Raw genomic sequence first — 21,627 nt, forward strand, 5'->3', positions numbered from 1 at the left:
AAAAGGGGGCGCCAGACTGACTCAGTTCACCACCCGAATGGTTTCCTGTCCCACTTGAGTGCTGACTCACTGTAACAAAATGTGACGGAGCAAAAGCAGAGCTTGAGGGTTCATATCAGGAATGTTAAACGTGGGAGCGCTGTCAGTTAAAATAGAAAGAAAGCCGCCAGTTTCTCTGAGACTGAGTGGATCAAGGGCGCTTAGTCCTGGCCAGGTTCTTGCGACAACATTCCCACAGCAAATACACAAAGACGTACACTGTGTTCTGACTCTGAAGACTTTCAGGCTGGCCAAAGAATTCGGATACTTCAATTGTAACGGTTCTCTTCTTGATCCACTCAAGTATGAGAAACCTTGTCATCATATTTGGAGGAACCGAAATGAGATTCCGAAATGGTTCCGCTACTAAAGTTAGCTTGAGCAGGAATCTGATATTTTAAAAGCAACTGGGTTTGTTTTGGGATGTACCATTTCTTAATCATTGTGAGAGTCTACAGAATCTAGTTTGACCAGAAAGAGCTCTTCCTGATCGAACTGGATTCTGGAACGCATTGCAGTCTATCACTAACCCGCGCAAAAGCATTAGTAAAGTCATATTTACAGTAAGTATGCATATTTGTATGTAAAACACTTCGAGGCCATAACCTTAAAAAAAAAATCAACCACATGAAAAATAAGTTGACTGTGCGACTCGAAACCTCATATGTCAGGAAGGACCATTGAAAAATTGGGACCCCCTGTAATTATTTTCAGGGCAGGATCAGGGTGAGTCATCACGACATTCAAGTGTTTCTAGATGTCAAAACCAGATTAATCCAGACCTGAGCGCAGTGCACTTTTGGAACACAATGAGGGCCTTCTGTGGGACAGGTAAAGAAGTGAGGAGGGGGTTGCGTCAAAGGAGTTTTGCGGTGCGAAGAGCACATTCTTGTGTTTCATCCAAAATTCATTGGAAGCAGGATCAGGATCGGACTTTTTCCTCGGCTGCTTGTCCCCAGAAAGCTGCCTTAAGACATTTGTCCACTTCAATATATGTTAATGTATACAGAAGACAGATTCATTGTGTGAATGTACTGTATACTTATGTAGGAGGGGTAAGGTTTGAAAAGACACTCGTCCTGTTGAGTCCAAAAATTCCAATTGCCATGTCAAAACATTAGAGGCAGTTCTCAGTTGACCAAAAAGTGTAAAATGGGGTCAATGTTATCCGACTTCCCAGCATGCTCACACGAGCTGGCAGGTTCAACACTGCCGAGAGCCAAAGGCCAACTAGTTTAGTCAGGTATGTCTTCCCAAGTATGCCTAAAAGACCCCGGCTGAGACGCGAGTTCGAGCACTTTAAAAAAAAGACTCCAGCAAACTTAACGAGGTGCGACTCAAACGTCAACATCTGCAACTTAACATCGATCTTTCATCTTAGTCAGCATTGAGACATAAAACAACCCCTGAAGACACCAACCCCCCCCCTCCATCCCACTCAGCGACCGATGCCAAAGCTTTGGAGTCAGCTGAAGGTCCGCCATGTTTGTGTTCATCACACTGCAGATACTTGTGTAACTTATCCAAACTGTTCCTACAGGAGGGAAAGCGAGGAGAGGGGAGGAGATGGGGGGGGGGGCGCTTCTGAGTGATACCATCTGCTCTGGCTCGACTCATCAGCCAGTTGAGTTGACGGAGACTCCAACGCGTACACTTCCAGAGAGTCCCGATCAGCCCGAAATCCTTGGAAAACATTCTGACATGGCTCGACACTCTGCGTAACGTTCCCCGCTGCTCTCACAGCACTTACAGGAACCGCAATAAAAAGCCGAAATACGAAGAGCCAAAGTGCGATGTAACATGTTGGATCTAAAGTTCCTTTGGTAATTAGTTGGGTGCAGAAACACCCAACTGTCCATTTATTTTTCAATGTCAGACTGAGAAAATCCAAGAGTGTAATGACTGGTTATTATAGGAAAACACACAATACTTTATTTACCGGTCCGTGTTTATCTATAAACGACTTATTGGTAAGACCGCACCATATCTTCGTTCTCTGCTCACCATGCATACCACCACCCGCATTCTCCGTTTCAGCAGTTTTAGTTAACCTCTTCGTTCTCATAGTCTACACTACTTTTGGTTGATCTTTTCAATTTTCTGCCCCCAAACAACTGTAACACACTGCAACAAATAATAAACCTCACGTCATTCAGCCCAATATCATCGTTTAAAACGTTAGTGAGGGATACTGTGCATGATCGCTGCACTTGTTTTTAGCCTGTTTTGAACCTTTTATTGTCTATGTGCTATCATGTAATGTAGTGTATCATGTCACTATAACACACTGTAGTTTGTTGTCGATGTATTTGTATTTGCTTTTATTTTGCTTTGCTTTACTCCAGGTCAACATTACAAATGTGAATCTGTTCTCAAATCTCCTTATCTGGATAAATAAAGAAGAAGAAGTTTACATAAATAAATACAATAGGTGGGTAAAAATACTGTGACATGATCAATCAATCAAAGGTTGTCCTTGGTTGTCCCTAAATCAGTCGTATGCGTCCAACTTTGTGGGAAAAGTTTGAGGGAAGCTCCTTTCCTGCTCCAAGTGCACGAACCAAGCTCCATGAAGGCATTTCGATGTTTGATGTGGAAGAACAAGCCAAAAAGACTCAGCTTGGAGAGTGGGACAATCTGACATCTTGTAAAAAGTCTTCCCCAAAGAGTTCAAGAAGCTGTTATCGCTGCAAATTCAATATATTTTTTTTATTTGTATTTTTTGTGTGAAACAGAGCTAACGTTAGCATCAACTACAAGGCTTCTGATATTTTTATCCATAGGTTAGGAAAGTAGACCATTTATAGCAGTAGTAACCACGTGAGGTCCAAGAACTTGAGGGAACTTCACAAATGTAATCATTGGTTCAGGTGTGTGTGTGTGTGTGTGTGTGTGTCTGTGTGTGTGTGTGTTTTCCCGGGCCGTAAAAAGCTCTCCAGATTTGGAAGCGAGAGCCTCTCTCCTTCCTAAAACAGAGCAGGTCACATGTGTCTGCCAGCTGCCATAAAAATCCACAAACAAGTACCTGCTGGCAGCCTGTCAGTTTCTCTGGTTGCTTTTTGGACCGTGTTGGGTCATTTCCTGCTCCAGCAAGCCAACTGACAGCCTTACTGACACTTTGCTCGGTGTTTATGTACTTTCTGCCTCGAAATTTCAATTTGCTCTGTTCCAAAACAGTTTAGCAGTGAAGGGTTTGTGACTCGATTCCAGGTCGTCTCCCGCAAACAAATTGTCTGCTGGTGCAGGGAAATGAAAGCACCTGATGGGTGGATGGGATGTCCTGAGAATTCTGATTGGAGAAGGTTTCACAGTGAAATGTTGTGATGGAAAACACGTTTTGTTTCTTTTGCTTTGCCAGAACCTGATGATTTATCCCTAAGGCCTTGTTGGATTTTACGACCCTTTCAGCTTGTTCGTGTCCATTTCTGGCCAAGTATAGATGTTTTATCATTTTAAAGATTTGTTTTTAATGCTTTTTTGCTTGTTTTACTGCATAAAGTTTTTAATGGCAGTTCTTTTTATTAGCATGCAATAGCATTTCATTTAAATTTTTTATCCCTTCAAATTCCATTTTTTTGACACAAGCGACTACTGAAATTTGTATCTTTTTTATCTTATATTGCTAATAGGACAGTCTTTCTACAGCCAGCGGAGGACTTCCACTTCTTAAATTAGAATGCAGTTATTCTCCATGTTCAGCAGACGGTATCCCCCCAATCAAAATTGTGTTATTTATTTGCATTGGAGTGCATTAAGCCATTAAACTCCTATTTCGGAAACTAAGAATATTACATGAAATTGCTCCCTTGTCCAAATATTTATAAATCTGGTCAACACATAAGAAACAAACAATTTAAATTGTTGAGTCTGTAATGAAAACCATTTCATCTAAATTGTATGATTTAATACAGTATAGGAATAAAGAAATAAAGTTTTCATGTGTTTCTAATGGCCAAAAGTGGCCATGATAAGAGCCAAAAAGTCCAATTTGATACACACTGTATATCCATCAATCCATCCATTTGCTGTACTGCTTTTCCTCACTAGGGTCGCGGGCATGCTGGAGCCTATCCCAGCTATCTCCGGGCAAGAGTCGGGGTACACCCTGAACTGGTCGCCAGCCAATCGCAGTGAACACAGAAACAAACAACCATTTGCAGGCACATTCACACTTACGGAGTCTTCAATTAGCCTACCACGCATGTTTTTGGGATGTGGGAGAAAACCGGAGTGCCCGGAGAAAACCCACGCAGGCACGGGGAGAACATGCAAACTCCACACAGGCGGGGCCGGGGATTGAACCCCGCTCCTCAGAACTGTGAGGCAGATGTACTAACCAGTCGCCCACCGTGCATGCACACACTGTATATTATTGCTATATTTTAAGAGCAGAAGTTGGAACAAAATCTGACAAAATTCCTCACGCCTTGGGAAGTTTCATTACATTTGCATTACCACAGCTGAAATTATTGAAAAAGTGTCACCAAAGAGCCCAGATGGTGAACGTGATTATCATTATCTGACTTATAAAGACTCAGTTGTGACTCCGTTTTTGTCTTTAAGACAGTAAGGAGATGAGGAATTGATTGTGGGCCACCAAGATATATCCCGTTGAACTTTTTTGTGGGTTTTCTCCTGAAACCTGACTAGGGGAGGGACAAAATAACACTATTGTGATATTGCATCATTAGCGTTGCTTACATTTCCAATAGTAAACATATCGACTGATAGGTAGACACACAGACAGATAAAGTAGATCGATAAATCTCTGAATCATCTTTTCATGTGGGGGGGTCAGTAGTTTTTGTTAAGCCAACATGAAGATGGTACTCTTAATTAGATGGATAGAACAATGACAGATAATACACACTGGCTTGGCTTTTGCCAGACAAATCCTCATCTCACTTCTCCAGCTCAGTCCCGCTAACCAACATGGTGACGTTCTGTTAAACACCACGGCGTCCAGCTCGCCCGCAAGTTTCGCTCTCCATTACAAGGCGACCACAAAACCAGAGGGAAGCCTCCATGCCCTTGCTCAAGAGCAAATGCTATGTTAATCGGAGAGAGCAATTTGCTGGAAACCTGACCCTGAACTGAAATGCTATGTAATTAATTAAAAAGGAAAACACGTTGAACGTGAGACTTAAAAAAAAAAAAAAAGGAGGTTGTTTTATGAAGAGTATTCGTCCGGAATGATAATGATAAATATATAGAGTTTTGTCGTAGAATAACTCTTTAATAACTTAAAATGAGCTGGTTCTTTCATTCCTGTGGCAACAACAAAAAAAGACAAGAGGCTAACTCCTAAGTCACTTAATTTCCCATAGTGTTTAATATCAACACTGCAACGAGCTGTGGTTTTTCTAATAGAAATATTTAGATATAGAAGAGCAGCCAACAGCTCTGCTTAGCAACTTTGGCCAACGGAGTGTAAACTTTTGTTAATTTAAACAACCTTGTAAGATGGAAATTGAATTGTTCACGTTTACTAGCCAACAATCAGAACAAACCTTCATTTCAAATGCTGATGGGCCACTGCTTGCAATGTGCCGAAAAGCAACGCAGCTGCAGCCCAGCTGAGCAAACAAAACAAAAACACAACAAAGTTCCACAAAACAACCTGAGTAGCGTCCCTGAACCTCAAAACCAAATACTCTTTGGTGTTTTAGTGAGGTTTTCTCTAAAAGATAAGGTATAAAAGTCATATTCATCAAATAAGAAAAGTTGCTCTGTCAATAAAACCCTTACAAATAATCAAAAACAGCTTCATCTGTTAGCTTTGTTGACTGTAGACTGGATATTAGCTGAGTAGCTAGCCACCACATTAGCCATATCGCAAGAAAACCTATATGAGTTAAAAGGTTAATGTTAGCCACATAAGCTGTATGGCTGGCTAGGCTGATTTTGTAGGTCAAATTACCTATATACTTGTGTGGCGAGCAAAAATGTTTGAGTTAATAAGCAAATGTTAGCCATATTAGCTGGATGGCTGGCTGCCTGACTTTTAAGAATTAGCAAGTTTATGTTAGCTGCATTAGCTGTATGGCAAGTTTATGTTTGCTGTGTGGCTAGCAAACTGATTTGAGTTAGTGAGCTAATGTTAGCCACATTAGCTGTATGGCCATTAGTTGGCTGACTGTGTGGCTGGCAGACTGATTAACCAGCTTGCGTGGTGTTAGCTATGTAGCTTTCATGATTTGAAAAAATGTGAAGTATATCAGTCAGATTTAGTGGTTGCTAGGTTGTTGTAGATATTATTATTATTACATAATAATGTTATTGTAAATGTGATTTTTGAGGATGCTGAAGTCATCACTCTCTCAGCACTCTGTGACCTTTTGGTATGACAACATAACAGTCACCTGCTTGTTTTCAGCTCGATCATTATTTTCCGCTCTGACCAACTCTTTCCATGCAAGCTAGCTCCAGGCGTTCCAGACACCAGGATGCCAGGCGCTCCCAGAACAACAAACAATTTTTGGACACGACACATTTTTGGATGTTCCACGAAAAGCTGCTTCCTCCAGGAATCTTGTTTCATCCATCTCCTTGTACCTTATGGTAACATCCTGCATGAGCACACTGGATGCACTGTGTAGCTGTTAGCATGGTAAAAGAGCACTACCATCTTTCCCTCATAACACCAGTGCACGCCATCAGAACAGCCTTTTGAAAACTTTACAAATTACTGAGGGAACATACTAAAATAAATGTCTGAGCTCACATGCAAAAAGCTAATAACAATCAAAGAGAAGCATTAATCCCTAATTTGTACACTATAACAACCTAAACCAGACCAGGAAGTGTCACTTCATAGGGCAGACTACCTCAAAAAAAAAAAAAAAAAATCCTAAACTTGTCTGAGCTAAAAGCTAACAACAACACAGACAAGCCAAGACAATTCTCTAATTTTGTACCACTTAGCACCCTAAAACCAGACCAGGAACTAGGAAGTGCCAGTATAAAGGCTGGACTACTTCAAAATAATCAACATTAAATCAGCCTTTCGCAAACTTCACAAATGTCGACGCTAACATGTTAAAAAGCTAACAATATCACAGACGAGCTATAAGGCTTCGGTAAATTTGTACTCTTGACGCACCTAAAACAAAACCAGGGAGTGCTACTGGAGGCCAGGCCACCTCAAAACGTACACCACCAGCGTTTACCACACAGAAATGTTGGAGCTAACAAGCTAAACGATATGTCCATGCTAATGTGCTAAAAGCTAACTACAAACATAGAGGTGCCATGATTCTGCCCTAAATTTGTACAGGCAAGTACCCTAAAACAAGATCAGGAACCGCCTCAAAATCTGCACCATTAAAACAGCTTTTGCCATACTTACAGAAATGTTCGAGCTATTATGCCTTAAGCCAACAACACAGAGAAGCCATGGTCCTTATGAAACCAGATCAGGAAGGTCCACTGTGAAGGTCTAACAACCTCATAACATACACCATAAAGCCAGCTTTTCCAAACTGAAGAAATGTCTGAGCTAACACGCGAAAAGAAATGTCTGAGCTAACATGCTATCAGCTAACAACGATTAGCCTAAAATCCAAATAGTTATTGCTGAGTTCTTTTATCTCAATTGTAAAATTACAATTAGTCTTCAAAGCCAATGCGAGGTATGACGTGACGCTGCCACTTCCTGCATTTGTCCTCACAAATGAAAGACATTTTTTTTAAGCTCGTCCAGCACTCAAAGTAGATTTTTGTTTGGTCGCAAGTAAATTTAGCCATTCCTGTTCCTCCCTCTGGGATGACGCACGTGTTTTGATTTGTGTGCCTCCATTTAGATAGCACGCCACTCCACGCCACTGTGACTTCCTGCGTGGGGGGCTTTTAAACGTTTCCTTTTCAAAACACACTTTGAAGTTCATTTTGACACACAAAAAAAGGGAAAAAGTGGAGGAAAACTCATAAATAAAATCACAACAAGGCAGATTTGACCGTTAGGTGGCGAGTGGAATGTGACGTTTGTGTACCGTAACGCATCCCTTCTTTATTTACCTCAACTACAAAGAGGGTCCACTCTTTATTTGGCCTGTGAAGACCCCCTCTTGTTAAAAAAATGCATTGTCTCTTCACACCAGCAGTAGGCAAAATATGGGCCCCCCAAGCTTTTACATTATCAAGAGTCCTATAATATTTGTTGCACTTATTTAGCAGTTTCTTTCTGAAAATTCTTTCATTCAAATGTATTGTTTTTATTAAATTATCTCAATGAATAATTGGTCAATTGATTAATTGTAAATAATAAAATGTTTTGAAAATATTTTGAACATAATTAATTTTACATCTACATTCAACATTTTTATATTTACTTTAAATTATCATTTGATTTTATTATTGTAAATAAAATAAAACATTGTAAAATCAACAATTTCACATACAGCATGGATATTGTTGTATGTATCCTATTAAATAATTAGGTAATTAATTAATTTTGAATAAAATGTTTAAAGATTTTTTTTAAATAATTCTTTAAATATATGTATACGTAAATGTATGTAGAATTCTAAGGAATATAATAAAAATATATTTATTATTATTTCATTTGTTAAAATTAAGAATTTTACATACACATTTCCACCCCATCTCCCAATTAATTTAATTAAAAACTAAATGTGAGCCCTTGAGCACAAAGGTTTGCTCATCCCTGCTTTTTCACCTATTTTTTTAAATGAAAAGTTCAGATTTTTTCCAGAAAACATAACTTTTATTCGCATTTGCGGCATCTCAAGGGGCTATCGAGCTATTGTGATGTGGCGGTTGGCTCATGAAGTCATTTTTGGATGCTGGAAGACTGCGGACCAGATGCTGACTACCATCAAAGCGCCGCAGAAGCCAAGCCGGTGTTTAGACAAGATCCTGACAGAACGCAACTTTTGGAAAGAATTACAACACTGAGCTACTACGGATGAGAGGCTACCTCGGCGGAACGTTCACTCCAAAGTTTACATTTTTTGATTGGTCAAAGACTTTAAAAGACATTTGAACAACAGTAGCATGCAAATGGCAATTATGTGCACTGATTTGTTTGGAAAGACTAAAAATCTAAATCACGTCAGTGCCACTAATAGCTTCCAGGAAACCACAAGTGTAATAAAAAAATTACTTTACATGATTTATTTTCACTTCATTCAATCAGAAAAGTTGCCTTGTCAGCCAAAAGCCTTTAAATTATTAAATATTTTAGCTTTGTTAGCTTCAAGCAGACACACAACCATCCATCCATCCATCCATTTTCTGAGCCGCTTCTCCTCACTAGGGTCACGGGCGTGCTGGAGCCTATCCCAGCTATCATCGGGCAGGAGGCGGGGTACACCCTGAACTGGTTGCCAGCCAATCGCAGGGCACATACAAACAAACAACCATTCGCAATCACATTCACACCTACGGGTAATTTAGAGTCTTCAATTCATGCATGTTTTTGGGATGTGGGAGGAAACCGGAGTGCCCGGAGAAAACCCACGCAGGCACGGGGAGAACATGCAAACTCCACACAGGCGGGGCCGGGGATTGAACCCCGCTCCTCAGAACTCTGAGGCTGACGCTCTAACCAGTCGTCCACCGTGCCGCCACACACAACCAAGTGTGGCTAAATAATGTTAGCCACATTAGCTGCATGGCTGGCTGGTGGATTTTCTGAATTAAAAACCTGAATTAAAAGGTTAGCTGTATGGCTACAAAACATATATGAATTGGGAGGCTAATAGTAGATACATTGCTGAAAAAAATTGGCCGAGTGATTTTTCTGAATAAGCACAGAACATTTATTTATAACAGCTATGTGGCGAGACGACTTAGCAGAGTTAGCAGACTAATGTTAGCCACATAGGTATATGTCTGGCAAGTGGATTGTTTTGAATTAGCAGGCTAAAGTTAGCTGAATTTATAGAAAAACATATCTGAGTTAGCAATCTAACCATGTTAGATGTTTAGCTGGCTGGATTTACTGAATTAGCGCACTGGTTTTAGCTGCATCAGTTGTGTGACTCGAAAAGATAACAATCTGATGTTAGCTACATTAACTATACGGCCAACTGGTAGATTTTTCTACCTTAGCAAGCGAACGTTTGCTACAATAGACACATGGCTGGCCAGCTTTAGTGAATTACCATGTATATTTTAGCTACATTAAGTATGTGGTTAGAAGAGTTAACAAGCTAATATTAGCTGTATGGTTGGCTGAAGATTTTTCTTGAATCAGTAAGTTTACATCGGCTACGTTAGCTGTTTGGCTAATGGACCATTTAGCAAATCAACTTCGGATTAGCAATGTAGCTTGCTTTAAAATATATATATATATATATATATATATATATATAAATTGTTTGCCACAGATTTAGCTTTTGCTAAGCAGTACTGGATTTTCATGATCTAAATACAAATTAACTAATTTTACTGTGTCAAAACACTAAGGTGGTGTAGAAAGATCAATATGACAAAATATAGCTTCTCCAGTTTACAACATCCAACATCAACCCCAATTTCCTTCCTCCTAAACTAAAATAAATCTTAAAATGAGTTTTATTACACAGTAGACTTGCAAGGTGAGGTGCTTTTTCATTCTACTTTCACGGCAAACAATCCCGCTCTGTCTGGAAGGGGCTTCAACCTCGTTAAGGAAGGTCCCAATTACTGCGCAAGAGGGAACTAACGAGCACAATGCTGCTTTTGTAACAAGCCAATCACAGCTTCGGATAACCACACTGCGGCCAGTTCAAGAATGGATTGCGCAGGTGTACCTAATCAAGCGTCCAAACCATGATGTAACCATGGAAACAAAAGGTGATGCGCTGGAGTGTATCAGTCACACAAACTCCTGATAAGATTCTCTGGAATTTGGAAAACATCCACTTTCTTAGCAGCTAATTGCGTTTAAAGTTGATCTTATCAAACACAGAGCAAACATGCACTCAGGATTTTATCAGCGTCATTAGTGCGACCGTTTAATCACCACCAGTCGTTAAAAGTTGCTCCATATGAGGTTTACACATACATCCAATAAGATGGACTTTTATGACCTCATTTGTGGGAAAACATTAATTTTGTTTGAGAATGAGGTCCCAAAGGAGGCTTGAGGAGGTTCTGTCGCCTCATTTTGTTCTTTTTTCTTTAAAAAAAAAAAAAGCTATTGGTTGTGTTCTAAAACGCGAGCATTTAAAGCTTTGTGTGACCAAAAATGCCATAAAAATGTAGCAGAGAAGCGCACAAACACGACCACCCACAGCATTGGCGCAGATGTAGTAACAGATGTAGTATGCCATTACTTGGAAAAAAGCAGACAGATACCGGCTACAAAACGCCAATAAACAGGGAAATGGATCAATAGACAAACATCGACATAACTTGACTGGATGGATATTGTTAAAAAAAAAAATATATATATATATATATATATATATATATATATATATATATATATATATATATATATATATATATATATATAGACACACACACACACACACTGGGAAAATCGCGCTGTTTGACTCTAAATATTTGGTAAGCGGCTACACACTGAGGGTTCTATTTGGAAATATGGCTGAGTCAGCAAAATAGGGAAACTGACTGGGGACACAACAGCTATTCCAATGAATGTAGTTTACATTTTATTTATTTAATGCCATTCCTATGTATGTTTTGTTTTCATTTGTGTCTTCCACAAATGGAAAATGACGGAGAAAGCTGAAAAAGCGGCAGAATGTCAACTTTAAGTGCATTTCTAACTCAAATTCAATACAATAGCAAAGTTAGCCAAACAGAAGAGGGCCACTTGTTCTATCTTGTTCTCACCCGTCAGATCTTAAATGTCCTTTTTATGACAACACTTTTGCATCCCAACCAATTCAAAACCAATCCAGTCCTTGCATGTAAGAAGTCATTCATTCTCGAGTTAACCCAAGATGCATCATCATAACCAGAGCCAAGACACTCACCGTCCAGCTGGAAACCTGCCGAGGAGTTCAGGACTAGAAATAATCCAATACACCAGGGAGGAATCCTGTGCACACAAAAAAAACAAAAAAACAAAAAAAATTAAAAGTCAGATTCAAAGTGCTATTAACAAGCCCTCCCAGTTAACATGGATATTTAACTTCTAAAGCCGTCAATGGCAGTGAATGTGTTAAAAGTTGTTCAAATTCAATTCAGTAATTTTGTCGACATACCGCAAGTTCATCTTGACAGCTTTGGATCACAACTAAACCCTGCTCATGCGAGAGAGAGAGATGGAGTCCACTCTGAGTCCTGCGGGTTCGCTCTGAGCTTAAAAGCCCGGCTTCTCCTCCTCCTCCTCCTCCTCCTCCTCCTCGTCTTCCTCCTCCTCCCGGTCCAAACAAAGCAGCTTCAGTGCATCGGCTCCCCAAAAAAATGGGAGGGAAGTTTGAAACCTGACTCTGGACCACCGGCCTCTAATCCAGTCCACGCACACGCACACACACACACCCACAGAAATTAGCACACTGCAGTGAAGTCGTCGTCCTCCTCGTCTTCCTCACTTTTACTTTGATGTAAAGTCTCTTGCCGTGTGGCCTTGACCTCAAAACATCCTCTCAGCCATCGATTTGTCTTTAATTATGCTAAAAATGACTTAAAATATACATTAAAGACTTCTTCTTCAATGTAATTCCGCTCATCCAACATCGTCTTTTTGCTACCAGATGACGGGAATTCCAAATATCAACATTTCAGCATTCAGCAATGGCCCAAAATGCACAACCAATCAGACGCTTCACGAAAACGCTCCAATAGCACAACAAGCATAGCCTCATGTTTTAAAATATTCAATTGGTTATTAATAACTTTGCAGACAAAAGTGATTTAAGTCACTAGATAAGAACAGTAAAGGCCATCTGCTGGCTGCCAAAAAGTGAACCCAAATGAAGCTCTCCTGTTTTTGCCTTTTTCAAACGACAGTAGCTCCTTATTTAACAATGGTAAGCGTGAACCTTGACAGTACAACTCGCCTTTGACAGTTATAGAGGAAGAGTTTCAACAAAGTAGTGAGAATATTGGGGAAAACCAACTGGCCAAATAGTGAGCCCAGAGGATCAATACAGTAAACAGTACTTCATTTCAACATGTGGAATATAATGCGCAATAAGTGAAATATAAAATATATAAAAGTGTCATTTTTATTTACCCTTAACAGATTTTTATTCATTTTTCATTCAATTAATAACCTATTTAAAAGCACTTTACATTAAAAGTACCATTAAAAGGGCTTCTAATTTTTTTATGCTGTAAGTAGAATAATTACAATGTTATAAAAAAGGTATTGCTCACTATTAGGTGCATGTAATTGGTCTCTATAAAGCACTTAAAAGGCATTTATAAACCTTTAGAAAAGGGGCCCCCGAACAACTTAGCTCGACAATACAACTCGCCTTTGTCAGTTTGAGAGATTTAACCAAATTGTGAGCCGAGTCTTGCCAAATAGAGACCCCAGAAGAACATACTTAGTTTTATTAAGTATATAATGTAAAGGGAATTTTTTATTCGCTATTTGACCCAGCAATTTTTTATTCATGTTTGATGGAATGATTAATGCATGTTAAAATGGCTTTAAATGGTTTATAAGCAGATTAACAATACCTGTTATAAATAATTTTTTAATTATAAATAAGTAGTTATACTACAATTTTCTATGTATGTCAGTTTAACTCATTAAAAAAGTGGTAGCGTACAATTTTTTTTTTTGTAGTTTGGTGCCCCTTTTACACAATTTTGTTGTTTTTTTTGGGACAAAATCCATCATCTGTCGATTGTGTGTGCATCATTGCATTAAAGCTGAAGGATTCCCCCAAAAATTCCTGCGTTTGCAATCCCGCCTTGTTGATTTATGCAGACGACCTGAGCGGCGAGAAACCCGATAAGACGCTAAAGCGCTTGAGAGCCCGTCCGAGCTCGTCGTGCGATGTTCCGTCGCGAGTTTTCTTTTCCGGGCCTGCACAGCCTGGAACAATCTTCCAGCCAAAGCACCTCATCGTTAGCAGCAGCTCTTAATTAAAACATGCAAGCCACCTCCGGCATGTTTACAAAACCCCAAGAGGTGTTAAAGTGGCTTGTCAAAGCTGGGGGCGGGGGGGCGACAGCTCCAACTACATCATCCGCAAATACCACAAACATGAGCTTGTCTTTATTAATAAACCTATTAACGTACAGTTGTAGTCATCACATTCAATGCTGCTGACTACGCTTGCTGCTTTTGTTCATATTCTGCATTTATAGTTGACATAATTTAGCATTCTGGTTATCTTACATATGCAGGCATCCCTTTGTGTCAGTTATTACTACATGTATGGTTTTGAACATTATTGCTGCTGTTCACTTATGAATATAAAGTATGATTTATTTATGTATAGTTACTATAATTTCATTCACAACCATTTTTTCTAGATGCAATGCTGCTGACTGTTTTTGCTGCTTTTACATTCAGTTTTGCACAGATTATATTTATTTGTGTAAAGTTTCCCATTCATATAGTAGAAAGTTGCCATTGGCTGACGTAAATATGCACATTGATATTTGTGGATTGGATTTTCCTTCCATATGTTATTCTTGTATGCTGCTGGAAAACGTATTTCCCCATTTGTGGGACTAATAAAGGGTTAATAACTAAGAAACTGACGTGTGACGTCATCGTCCTTCCGTCTGCCGCCTTGTCCGGCCTCAAGAGTTTTTCGGGGGGGGGGTCACTTGGAATTTTCCTTGAACGAAGATGGCGGCGCACTGTGGAGATAAAGACCTCGTTCCTGACGGCGTGGGCCAGATAAGCGTCAGGCTGGCACGCGAGGGACGCCGTTCGAGAGGCCACGCCGCCGATAAGACGCTCACACTTCGGCGGCCTCGTCGACGCCGACTGCCGCTTAGCATTCCCAAGTTTTTTTGCGACATTTGTTTCCATTTCGAGTGTGCCTGTGCACATTCAAAGGCATTCGTGTCAGGGTTCTCGAACATTTTGGGTCATCCAATAACACCAATTAAACATGTCTTCCATGCGTACCCCTAAATCCCACCAATTGTTTCTTTTTAATAGAAAATAAATTTCAATGTCATGAGAATAAAGTGGTAATCTTTACATTTTGTCTGGGTAATAATGCTACAAGAATAAAGTTGGGATTTTTCCATAATAAAGTCGTAATATTATGCCCATAACTTCAAACGAGGTTAGAGAGTCCGATTTTATAATATGAATGAATGTGAATGTTCCGGCTTTTTTTTCTGGAACGCAAGACACCTTTACGCTTTACAAATCAGACTGCATTCGGGGAAAACCTCCATGTTGCGAGCCAGCAAGTTTGTATGACTTCGATAAATGAAGTCAGGACTTGACAGGACTTGCTTGAAATGCAGAGAGGACTCTTGCCTGATTCTTTTGCCACAGTAAATTAGGACTAGCTTGAAACCTGAAGGTTAAGACTTGAGACTTAATTCTGACTTGCACATGTGCCATCAATAGGAAAACCTCACAGCAAAGATTTAGAACTGAAGAAGCCTTTTGGATTAAAGGTGAAATTGTCTTCGACGGCCAACAACAGTGCAGGGGCCTCCGTTCAACTTTTGCAGATTGCCATCGCCTCCTAAATGCTTCTTATGGTACATTCCAGTCAAAGTTTTGGGCCGGAAAGAGGCGACACGGGACCTTGGTTGTGTCCAAGTTCTTTCTTTCATGTGCAAGCATCCTCACCCTGAAATGACATCTGAAATCCTTCCAAAAATAAAAATAAAATATTGAAGTGCTGCAATCATTGTGTTGGTCTCACATGGCACGTGTCGCGATTCCCTGCGACGGTTGCGTCACATCCAATTAGCTGCCCAACCAGACGACAACCTCGGTGGTAAACGTCTCGTCTGGATGTTCGCGGCATGATGTCATGACTCCACAAGGTGAGTGGTAAGTGCAGGTGATGGTTGCAACATCGTGGTCTCTATTTTAGTTGACTGGCTTCAATAAAAAACAAATAAAAGACATCTGTAGGCAGCATCTGGACTGCAGTTGGAATGTGTGTGTGTGTGGGGGGGGGGGGAATTCCATGTTGAAGATGATGTTTGGGACCACTGACAACGAGAATGTCCCCGTTATTGACGTCTCGACAGGGATTCCCATGGGGGAAAGTCTTGGGTTCCAATCTCAGATGTGTGTACCCTTTTGCAGGTGGTTGGAACATCCTGGCAGAGGAAGGGAAGGACACACACTAACAAGGGGGATGAACCAAAAGGGTGGACCACCCACCCATCCATCTTCTAATGCTTATCCTCTTCAGTGGTTGAGCTGAAACCTCAAACCAGATGTTTTGTTGTTTTTTTCCATCCAGACGCATCTTTGTGTCCCTTGAGATTTGCTTGATAAATCGAAGCGACAACAATGGCTCGATTTAGAAGTTTAATTTGGCTTCGTAACCATGCTTGTGACGCGCCTTGGACGACAGCGGGCGGTACAATACAGACACTTATAATAAATGAAGAAGAGTTTCACAACTAAGTGACTCAGTATGCTGCAGTAATAGAAGTCTACACAGAGGATAAGTACTATATGCCTGTGAGTATTGTTCTATTGTCTGTCTACATGTGTAACTGAGCAGTTTGTGTTCAAACGTGTTGCTCGAAGGGTTATAAATACTGCAACATGGTTCCAAGAGTCCTTCGCTGGTTTATGGCATTTTGTATCTTGTGTTAGCATTAGGCTTGCAGACTTTTGTAAGTTGTGGCTTGATTGAATACATGACGTGCAATTGTCTTTGTTTTATGTTTAAACTTCAACTGGGAGCGGCAATAAACAGTTTGAAGAAAGAATTGTTTACTATCTGCTGCCTTGTAACTCCAATTTTTACGAGCAAACTCAAGGTGGGAAAAAATAACTAAATCAGCTGAGCAACCTTGTTTTTATCTCGAAAATGTAAGACAAGATACCACTTCATATGATTATTAATATTAACAACCCTATATTCAAGTACTGAAACAGACGTGCACGGGCTAAGTAAGAACAATTACATTTGGTTACTGCTCCAAATATAGAGGTGCATCCCAGCAAGGTGGGTTTTTTTGGGGCGGGGTAATCATTGCAAAATTGTGCTTTTTATTGACATTTTCCTTCATTTGTCAATGAATACTAGATATGAAAGTTGATGACACAATCCAGTTCGATGGGTGTTTATCTAACAATCTGGTTCTGACCCAAATGAGGAAAGTTCTGCCTGTCTTGGATGTCTGAATGGATGGGGGGTCTATTTATGTGTGTGTGCCTTGAAACTGAAATCCAAATGTTTAGTTGACAAAAGAGCAGCCACCCACAGCAGGGGGGGTTGTAGGAGTAACAAGGGGGGATGTGTGGGGGCACGCGGGGGGCTTTTTGTCTATCTGTGCTAAGAGTGATTGGCAGCGGCTTGAGCCGAAAGGTCACGCCTGCTTTTAAGAGTGAAAGTTGATCTTAAAAAAAAGCCCCCGAGAAAGTCCAACACTCCGCTTCCGCCATCACTTGAGCTCGAAACTTCAATGTGAGCCGCGCAGCAGAATGCAAAGAAACAAATCGTGAGTAGTCAATAAAAAAGAGGACTTTGAAATTGACATTTCAAACTCGAATTAAATCATTTAACGCTCCTGTGGCGCCGCATTTGTTTTTTTGGGTTTTTTTTGGGGGGACTTTAAAGGCCGAGTGTGCAGGGAGGTGTGTGTGTGTGTGTGTGTGTGTGTGTAAGTCAGGTAGCCAGACTTTGTTCATTCATCCCGCGTTTGGCCCGACTGCAAATCCCTAGGAAAATACGACGGAAAAAATGAATTCTCCAGTCTCCAGTCAGGGCTGGGCTGCTTTGGTTCGTTGGAATATCTATATTAATAATAATAATACTGCTTGTTAGATTTTACACATAATTCATCACACACACACTTAGGGCAGACTTAAAGCCTACTTTGACTTCTGTTTTTACCCCCCAAAACACAAAACAGCTGCTTCCTAAATTTGCCCTTTGATATTTGATATCTTCTGGCCAGTCAAATGACTTTGATGTGACTTTTTGAAAAACACGATTTACAAAAGAAAATGAATAAAAACACATTGCTACAACATTGTCAAGAACAGCACAGAAAAAGTCTCCCAAAAGTATTCGGGTTCCACGTGATTTTAGAGATGGGAAAATTCACCTCTAAATTTGCACAAAACTTCTGAGTTCAAAGGATGAACTCGGAGCTTTTTTTTAAAGGGGGGGGGAGGGGGCGGGAGTTGTTCAGTGATGTATTGTTTTTAGTTTTACTATTGATGTTGGTAAGTTTAAGTTTGACTCTTATGTTGAAGATGTTTGGAGCGTTAACGTCTGATCGCACCACAAGACCACGAAAGGTTTTCACTCTTTTTAAGAAGATGCACACAAAAAAACTGCCTCGTATTTTTTTTTTTTTTCTGACTGTTCCATCCAGAGGCCTGTTCCTCAGTCAGTTGTGTCAACAATGCAAATCCTCAAAAGAGACTTCCAACAGCGCAGATCATCTTTTCTCCATTCGAACATCTTTGGTGGCGCAAAAGAAAGATTTCTCTCTTTCGGATCCAAACCTACGCTGTATGGAAAAATGAGAAGGGGGGCAAAAGTCTTCATCCCTCACTTAATCAACTAATTAGCAAAAAGAAGCTGAGATGGGAATTGTTCATCACCCTCTGAAACTGAACTGGTGAGTGACTTCTGCTTTTACACTGTGGACATTGAGCTCCATCCAAGTGTTACATAAAATCATTTCCACTTAAACCTCTGGAGTCCTTTTTTTCGTTCTTTTCTCATCAGAAGAGCGGACGGAGAGACACCTCAACATTCCACCAAACTTTTCCACTTTCCTTGTTCTCATCGTGTGCTCATCATTGATCGGGCAGGAAGGCGCAGAGAAGCGTAAAAAGGACAGAAATATTTTTTCCAGCTCCAATCAACACAAGCAATAAATGACTAAATAACACAACCAGTGAAGAAGTGAATTTTGCACGCCTGTGTATTGTGGTGAAACTGAATGTCATTTCGGGTCTTGAAGGAAGAATGTTTTTTTAATACAAAAATGGAGCAGCTATAGCTGCCATGGTATTTTTTTTGTTTCAAGGCAAAAAAAATAAAAAATAATAAATAAATAAAAAAAACATTCACCGCTGTGTGCTAAAATACAAAACAGGCGAGAATTTGAAGCCGGACCTGTTTTGTTGCGAGTCGAACACACATGGAGCCACTTAAGCCGACAGAAGCGCTCACAGGACCGAATTTTTTTTTAATAAATAAAATAAACTTTGAAGTGACGCAAACGCAAAAGAAAAAACATCCATCCATCCGTTTTCTGAGCCGCTTATCCTCACAAGGATCGCGGCAGTGCTGAAGCCTATCCCAGCTATCTTCGGGCAGGATTTCGGGGTACACCCTGAACTGGTCGCCAGCCAATCGCAGACGCAAAAAAAAAAAAAAAAAAAAACGTTAAGTGTTGTATTTCCCCCTAATGACGACAAATCGCCTTCCCCAAGAGCTTTGTGGGAACAGAAACGCAGGAAAGGTGGACAGAAAATGAATTAGTGCCTCGTTGCTCCACACTTTCCATTGTCTGCGCGGATAATAACAGAGCTGTAAAAATTCAAAGAGATTACTGCAGTATCAAAGAAAGAGACCAAAAAAAAAAGAAAATGCTGAGGTGGCAATTTTTTTCCCTTCCTCTGCAGGCCCCAAGAATGATGTCACTACTCCACAAAATCAATCCTGTTCTTAGTCCAGTAATCTCTGAGTGAAGTTTGAAGACAACTCATTCAAAGAGATGCAACAAGGGTTTAAAATCAACAAGATTCTTGCACCGATTGGAAGTTTTGTACCAGCTACCTCGAGCGTCTTGAGTTAGAGCTTCAAAATCAGTAGTATACTCGCTGTGATACAAGAGGGACAATCCCTGAAAGTTTGTGGGTTGGGGTTGAAAAACATCAAAAATCTCGAGTTGGATTTTCAAAATTAGTAGCTTTCTTGCTCTTGATATTCAACATTGATAGCATTCTTGCTGTGACACAAGAGGAACACGTTTGTGGGGGATGCCTTAAACATTTTGTCAGATGAACTGCAAACATCTCAACTTTCATTCTCAAAATCAGTTGGTTTCTTGTGCTTGTTAGACATTCAAAATCAATTGCATTCGTGCTGTTACAAAGTTTGCAGTTGCGCTGAAAGTTGTGGTTGACGTTGGCGTGGCTTTTAAAAAGACGTGCCTTCCCGTTGTTAGATCTACTAAAATCTAAAACAAAACAAAAATTCTTGCTGTTCAATGAGAATTGTGCGGATAATCAACGTTTATCGGCGTTTCATCACCTTGGCACACGCGCGCATTCCGGAAGGTGCCCGCCGTGCATTCCCAGACCCAAAACATTCCTCTTGCTCATCCCAGAACCTAGATGCGCTGAAATGTCAACTTTTTTACACTCCCAAAGTCAAATTAAACATAAAATAAATACTATTTTATATACATCTTAATGTATATTTATTTTTTGTGTTATTTTAATTTATTTGTAGCATTTTTAAAATGTTTACTTTTCATTTCTTTGTACAATTAATGACACACCTTAAGTAAATATAATATTTATCCACTTTCTACACTGCTAATCCTCACTAGGGTTCCAACTCGTGTGCACCTGTATAGATACGTGTCCACGAGATGGCGCTAAACACATTGTACCAAATGTGTTTTATTATGTAGAATAGAATGGTATAAAGAAAAATATATATACTTCCCCATGTTTAAATGAAGCATATTACGACTAGGAATATATATAAAAAAAAATCATATTTAAGAATGTGAAAAATTGTGTGTGTTACTTAAGCTAAGGCTTAAAGTCGTTTGGAGAAACTAGTTCTTGCTTGTTGGAGGCCACCTGGCTGCTGATGACCACAATGCGACCCAGTAGAGTGGCGCACGTCACTTCCTGTTGTGGACGAAAGCACAACGACAGTCAATTTGCGCTATCTAGTGGTCAATTCGGCCAATTGCAGTTTAATTCCTTTCCAAAATTGCCGCGAAAAGGTGTTCCTAATCTTTTGGTCTTGGATCCTAATATAGCTGCGAACAAATGTAATATTATGGTGAAAAGAAGTCAGTAAAGTAATCCAAGGACTAAAATATTAAAGTAACATAACTTGATTACTTTCCATTACATTTGGATTTCTCTAGTGCCGATTAAAAATAAAATCAATAAAATATATATTTTGTTGGTCTTTTATGTCTTAATGTTTGACACGTTTTTGGAATGCAGGAGGAATCAGGGATTCAAACCAGAACCTCAGAACTGTGAGGCAAACATACTAGCTGCTAGCTTCGTAAGTGTTTTTGTTTTTTTAACTCATCCACATAACCCAGTGTGTGTTACAACGAGTGTAAATGGAAACTTTTTTTTTTTTGTGACAAATAAGGCCTATGCAGTCCACCTTTGCAGTTAGCGGTAGCTTCGATGCTAGCTCCCGTAGCAGTCCAGACTACTTTGACAAATCACTCTTTTCTTGAAAAATGTCATTTAAAACGAGTAAGACCTCCTGTGAACACGGTCCAAACAGTCACCCCTACCTCGAACTGGCCACTTTGGGG

The 21,627-nt window shown here is 40.0% G+C and overlaps 1 protein-coding gene and 1 long non-coding RNA gene across 3 annotated transcripts in view; one reads left to right on the forward strand and one right to left on the reverse strand.

The window, feature by feature from the left end:
* LOC133470017 (collagen alpha-1(XVIII) chain-like) overlaps positions 1-12,359 on the reverse strand; it is a 36,531-nt gene extending 24,172 nt beyond the window's left edge. For both annotated transcript variants that reach the window (XM_061757814.1, XM_061757813.1), the window contains exons 1-2: positions 12,222-12,359; positions 11,991-12,055 (exon numbers count right to left, since the gene is read on the reverse strand). In XM_061757814.1, coding sequence (XP_061613798.1) covers positions 11,991-12,055; positions 12,222-12,232 — 76 coding nt within the window. In that variant the 5' untranslated portion in view covers positions 12,233-12,359. The remainder of the gene's footprint in view (positions 1-11,990; positions 12,056-12,221) is intronic.
* Positions 12,360-16,205: 3,846 nt separating this feature from the next.
* LOC133470548 (uncharacterized) lies at positions 16,206-19,104 on the forward strand. The gene is made up of 3 exons (XR_009786016.1): positions 16,206-16,594; positions 18,466-18,714; positions 18,825-19,104. It is a non-coding gene; the product is annotated as an uncharacterized LOC133470548 (long non-coding RNA).
* The last annotated feature ends 2,523 nt before the right edge of the window (positions 19,105-21,627 follow it).

The sequence above is a fragment of the Phyllopteryx taeniolatus genome, chromosome 20 (assembly GCF_024500385.1).
Source record: "Phyllopteryx taeniolatus isolate TA_2022b chromosome 20, UOR_Ptae_1.2, whole genome shotgun sequence".
NCBI lineage: Eukaryota > Metazoa > Chordata > Actinopteri > Syngnathiformes > Syngnathidae > Phyllopteryx > Phyllopteryx taeniolatus.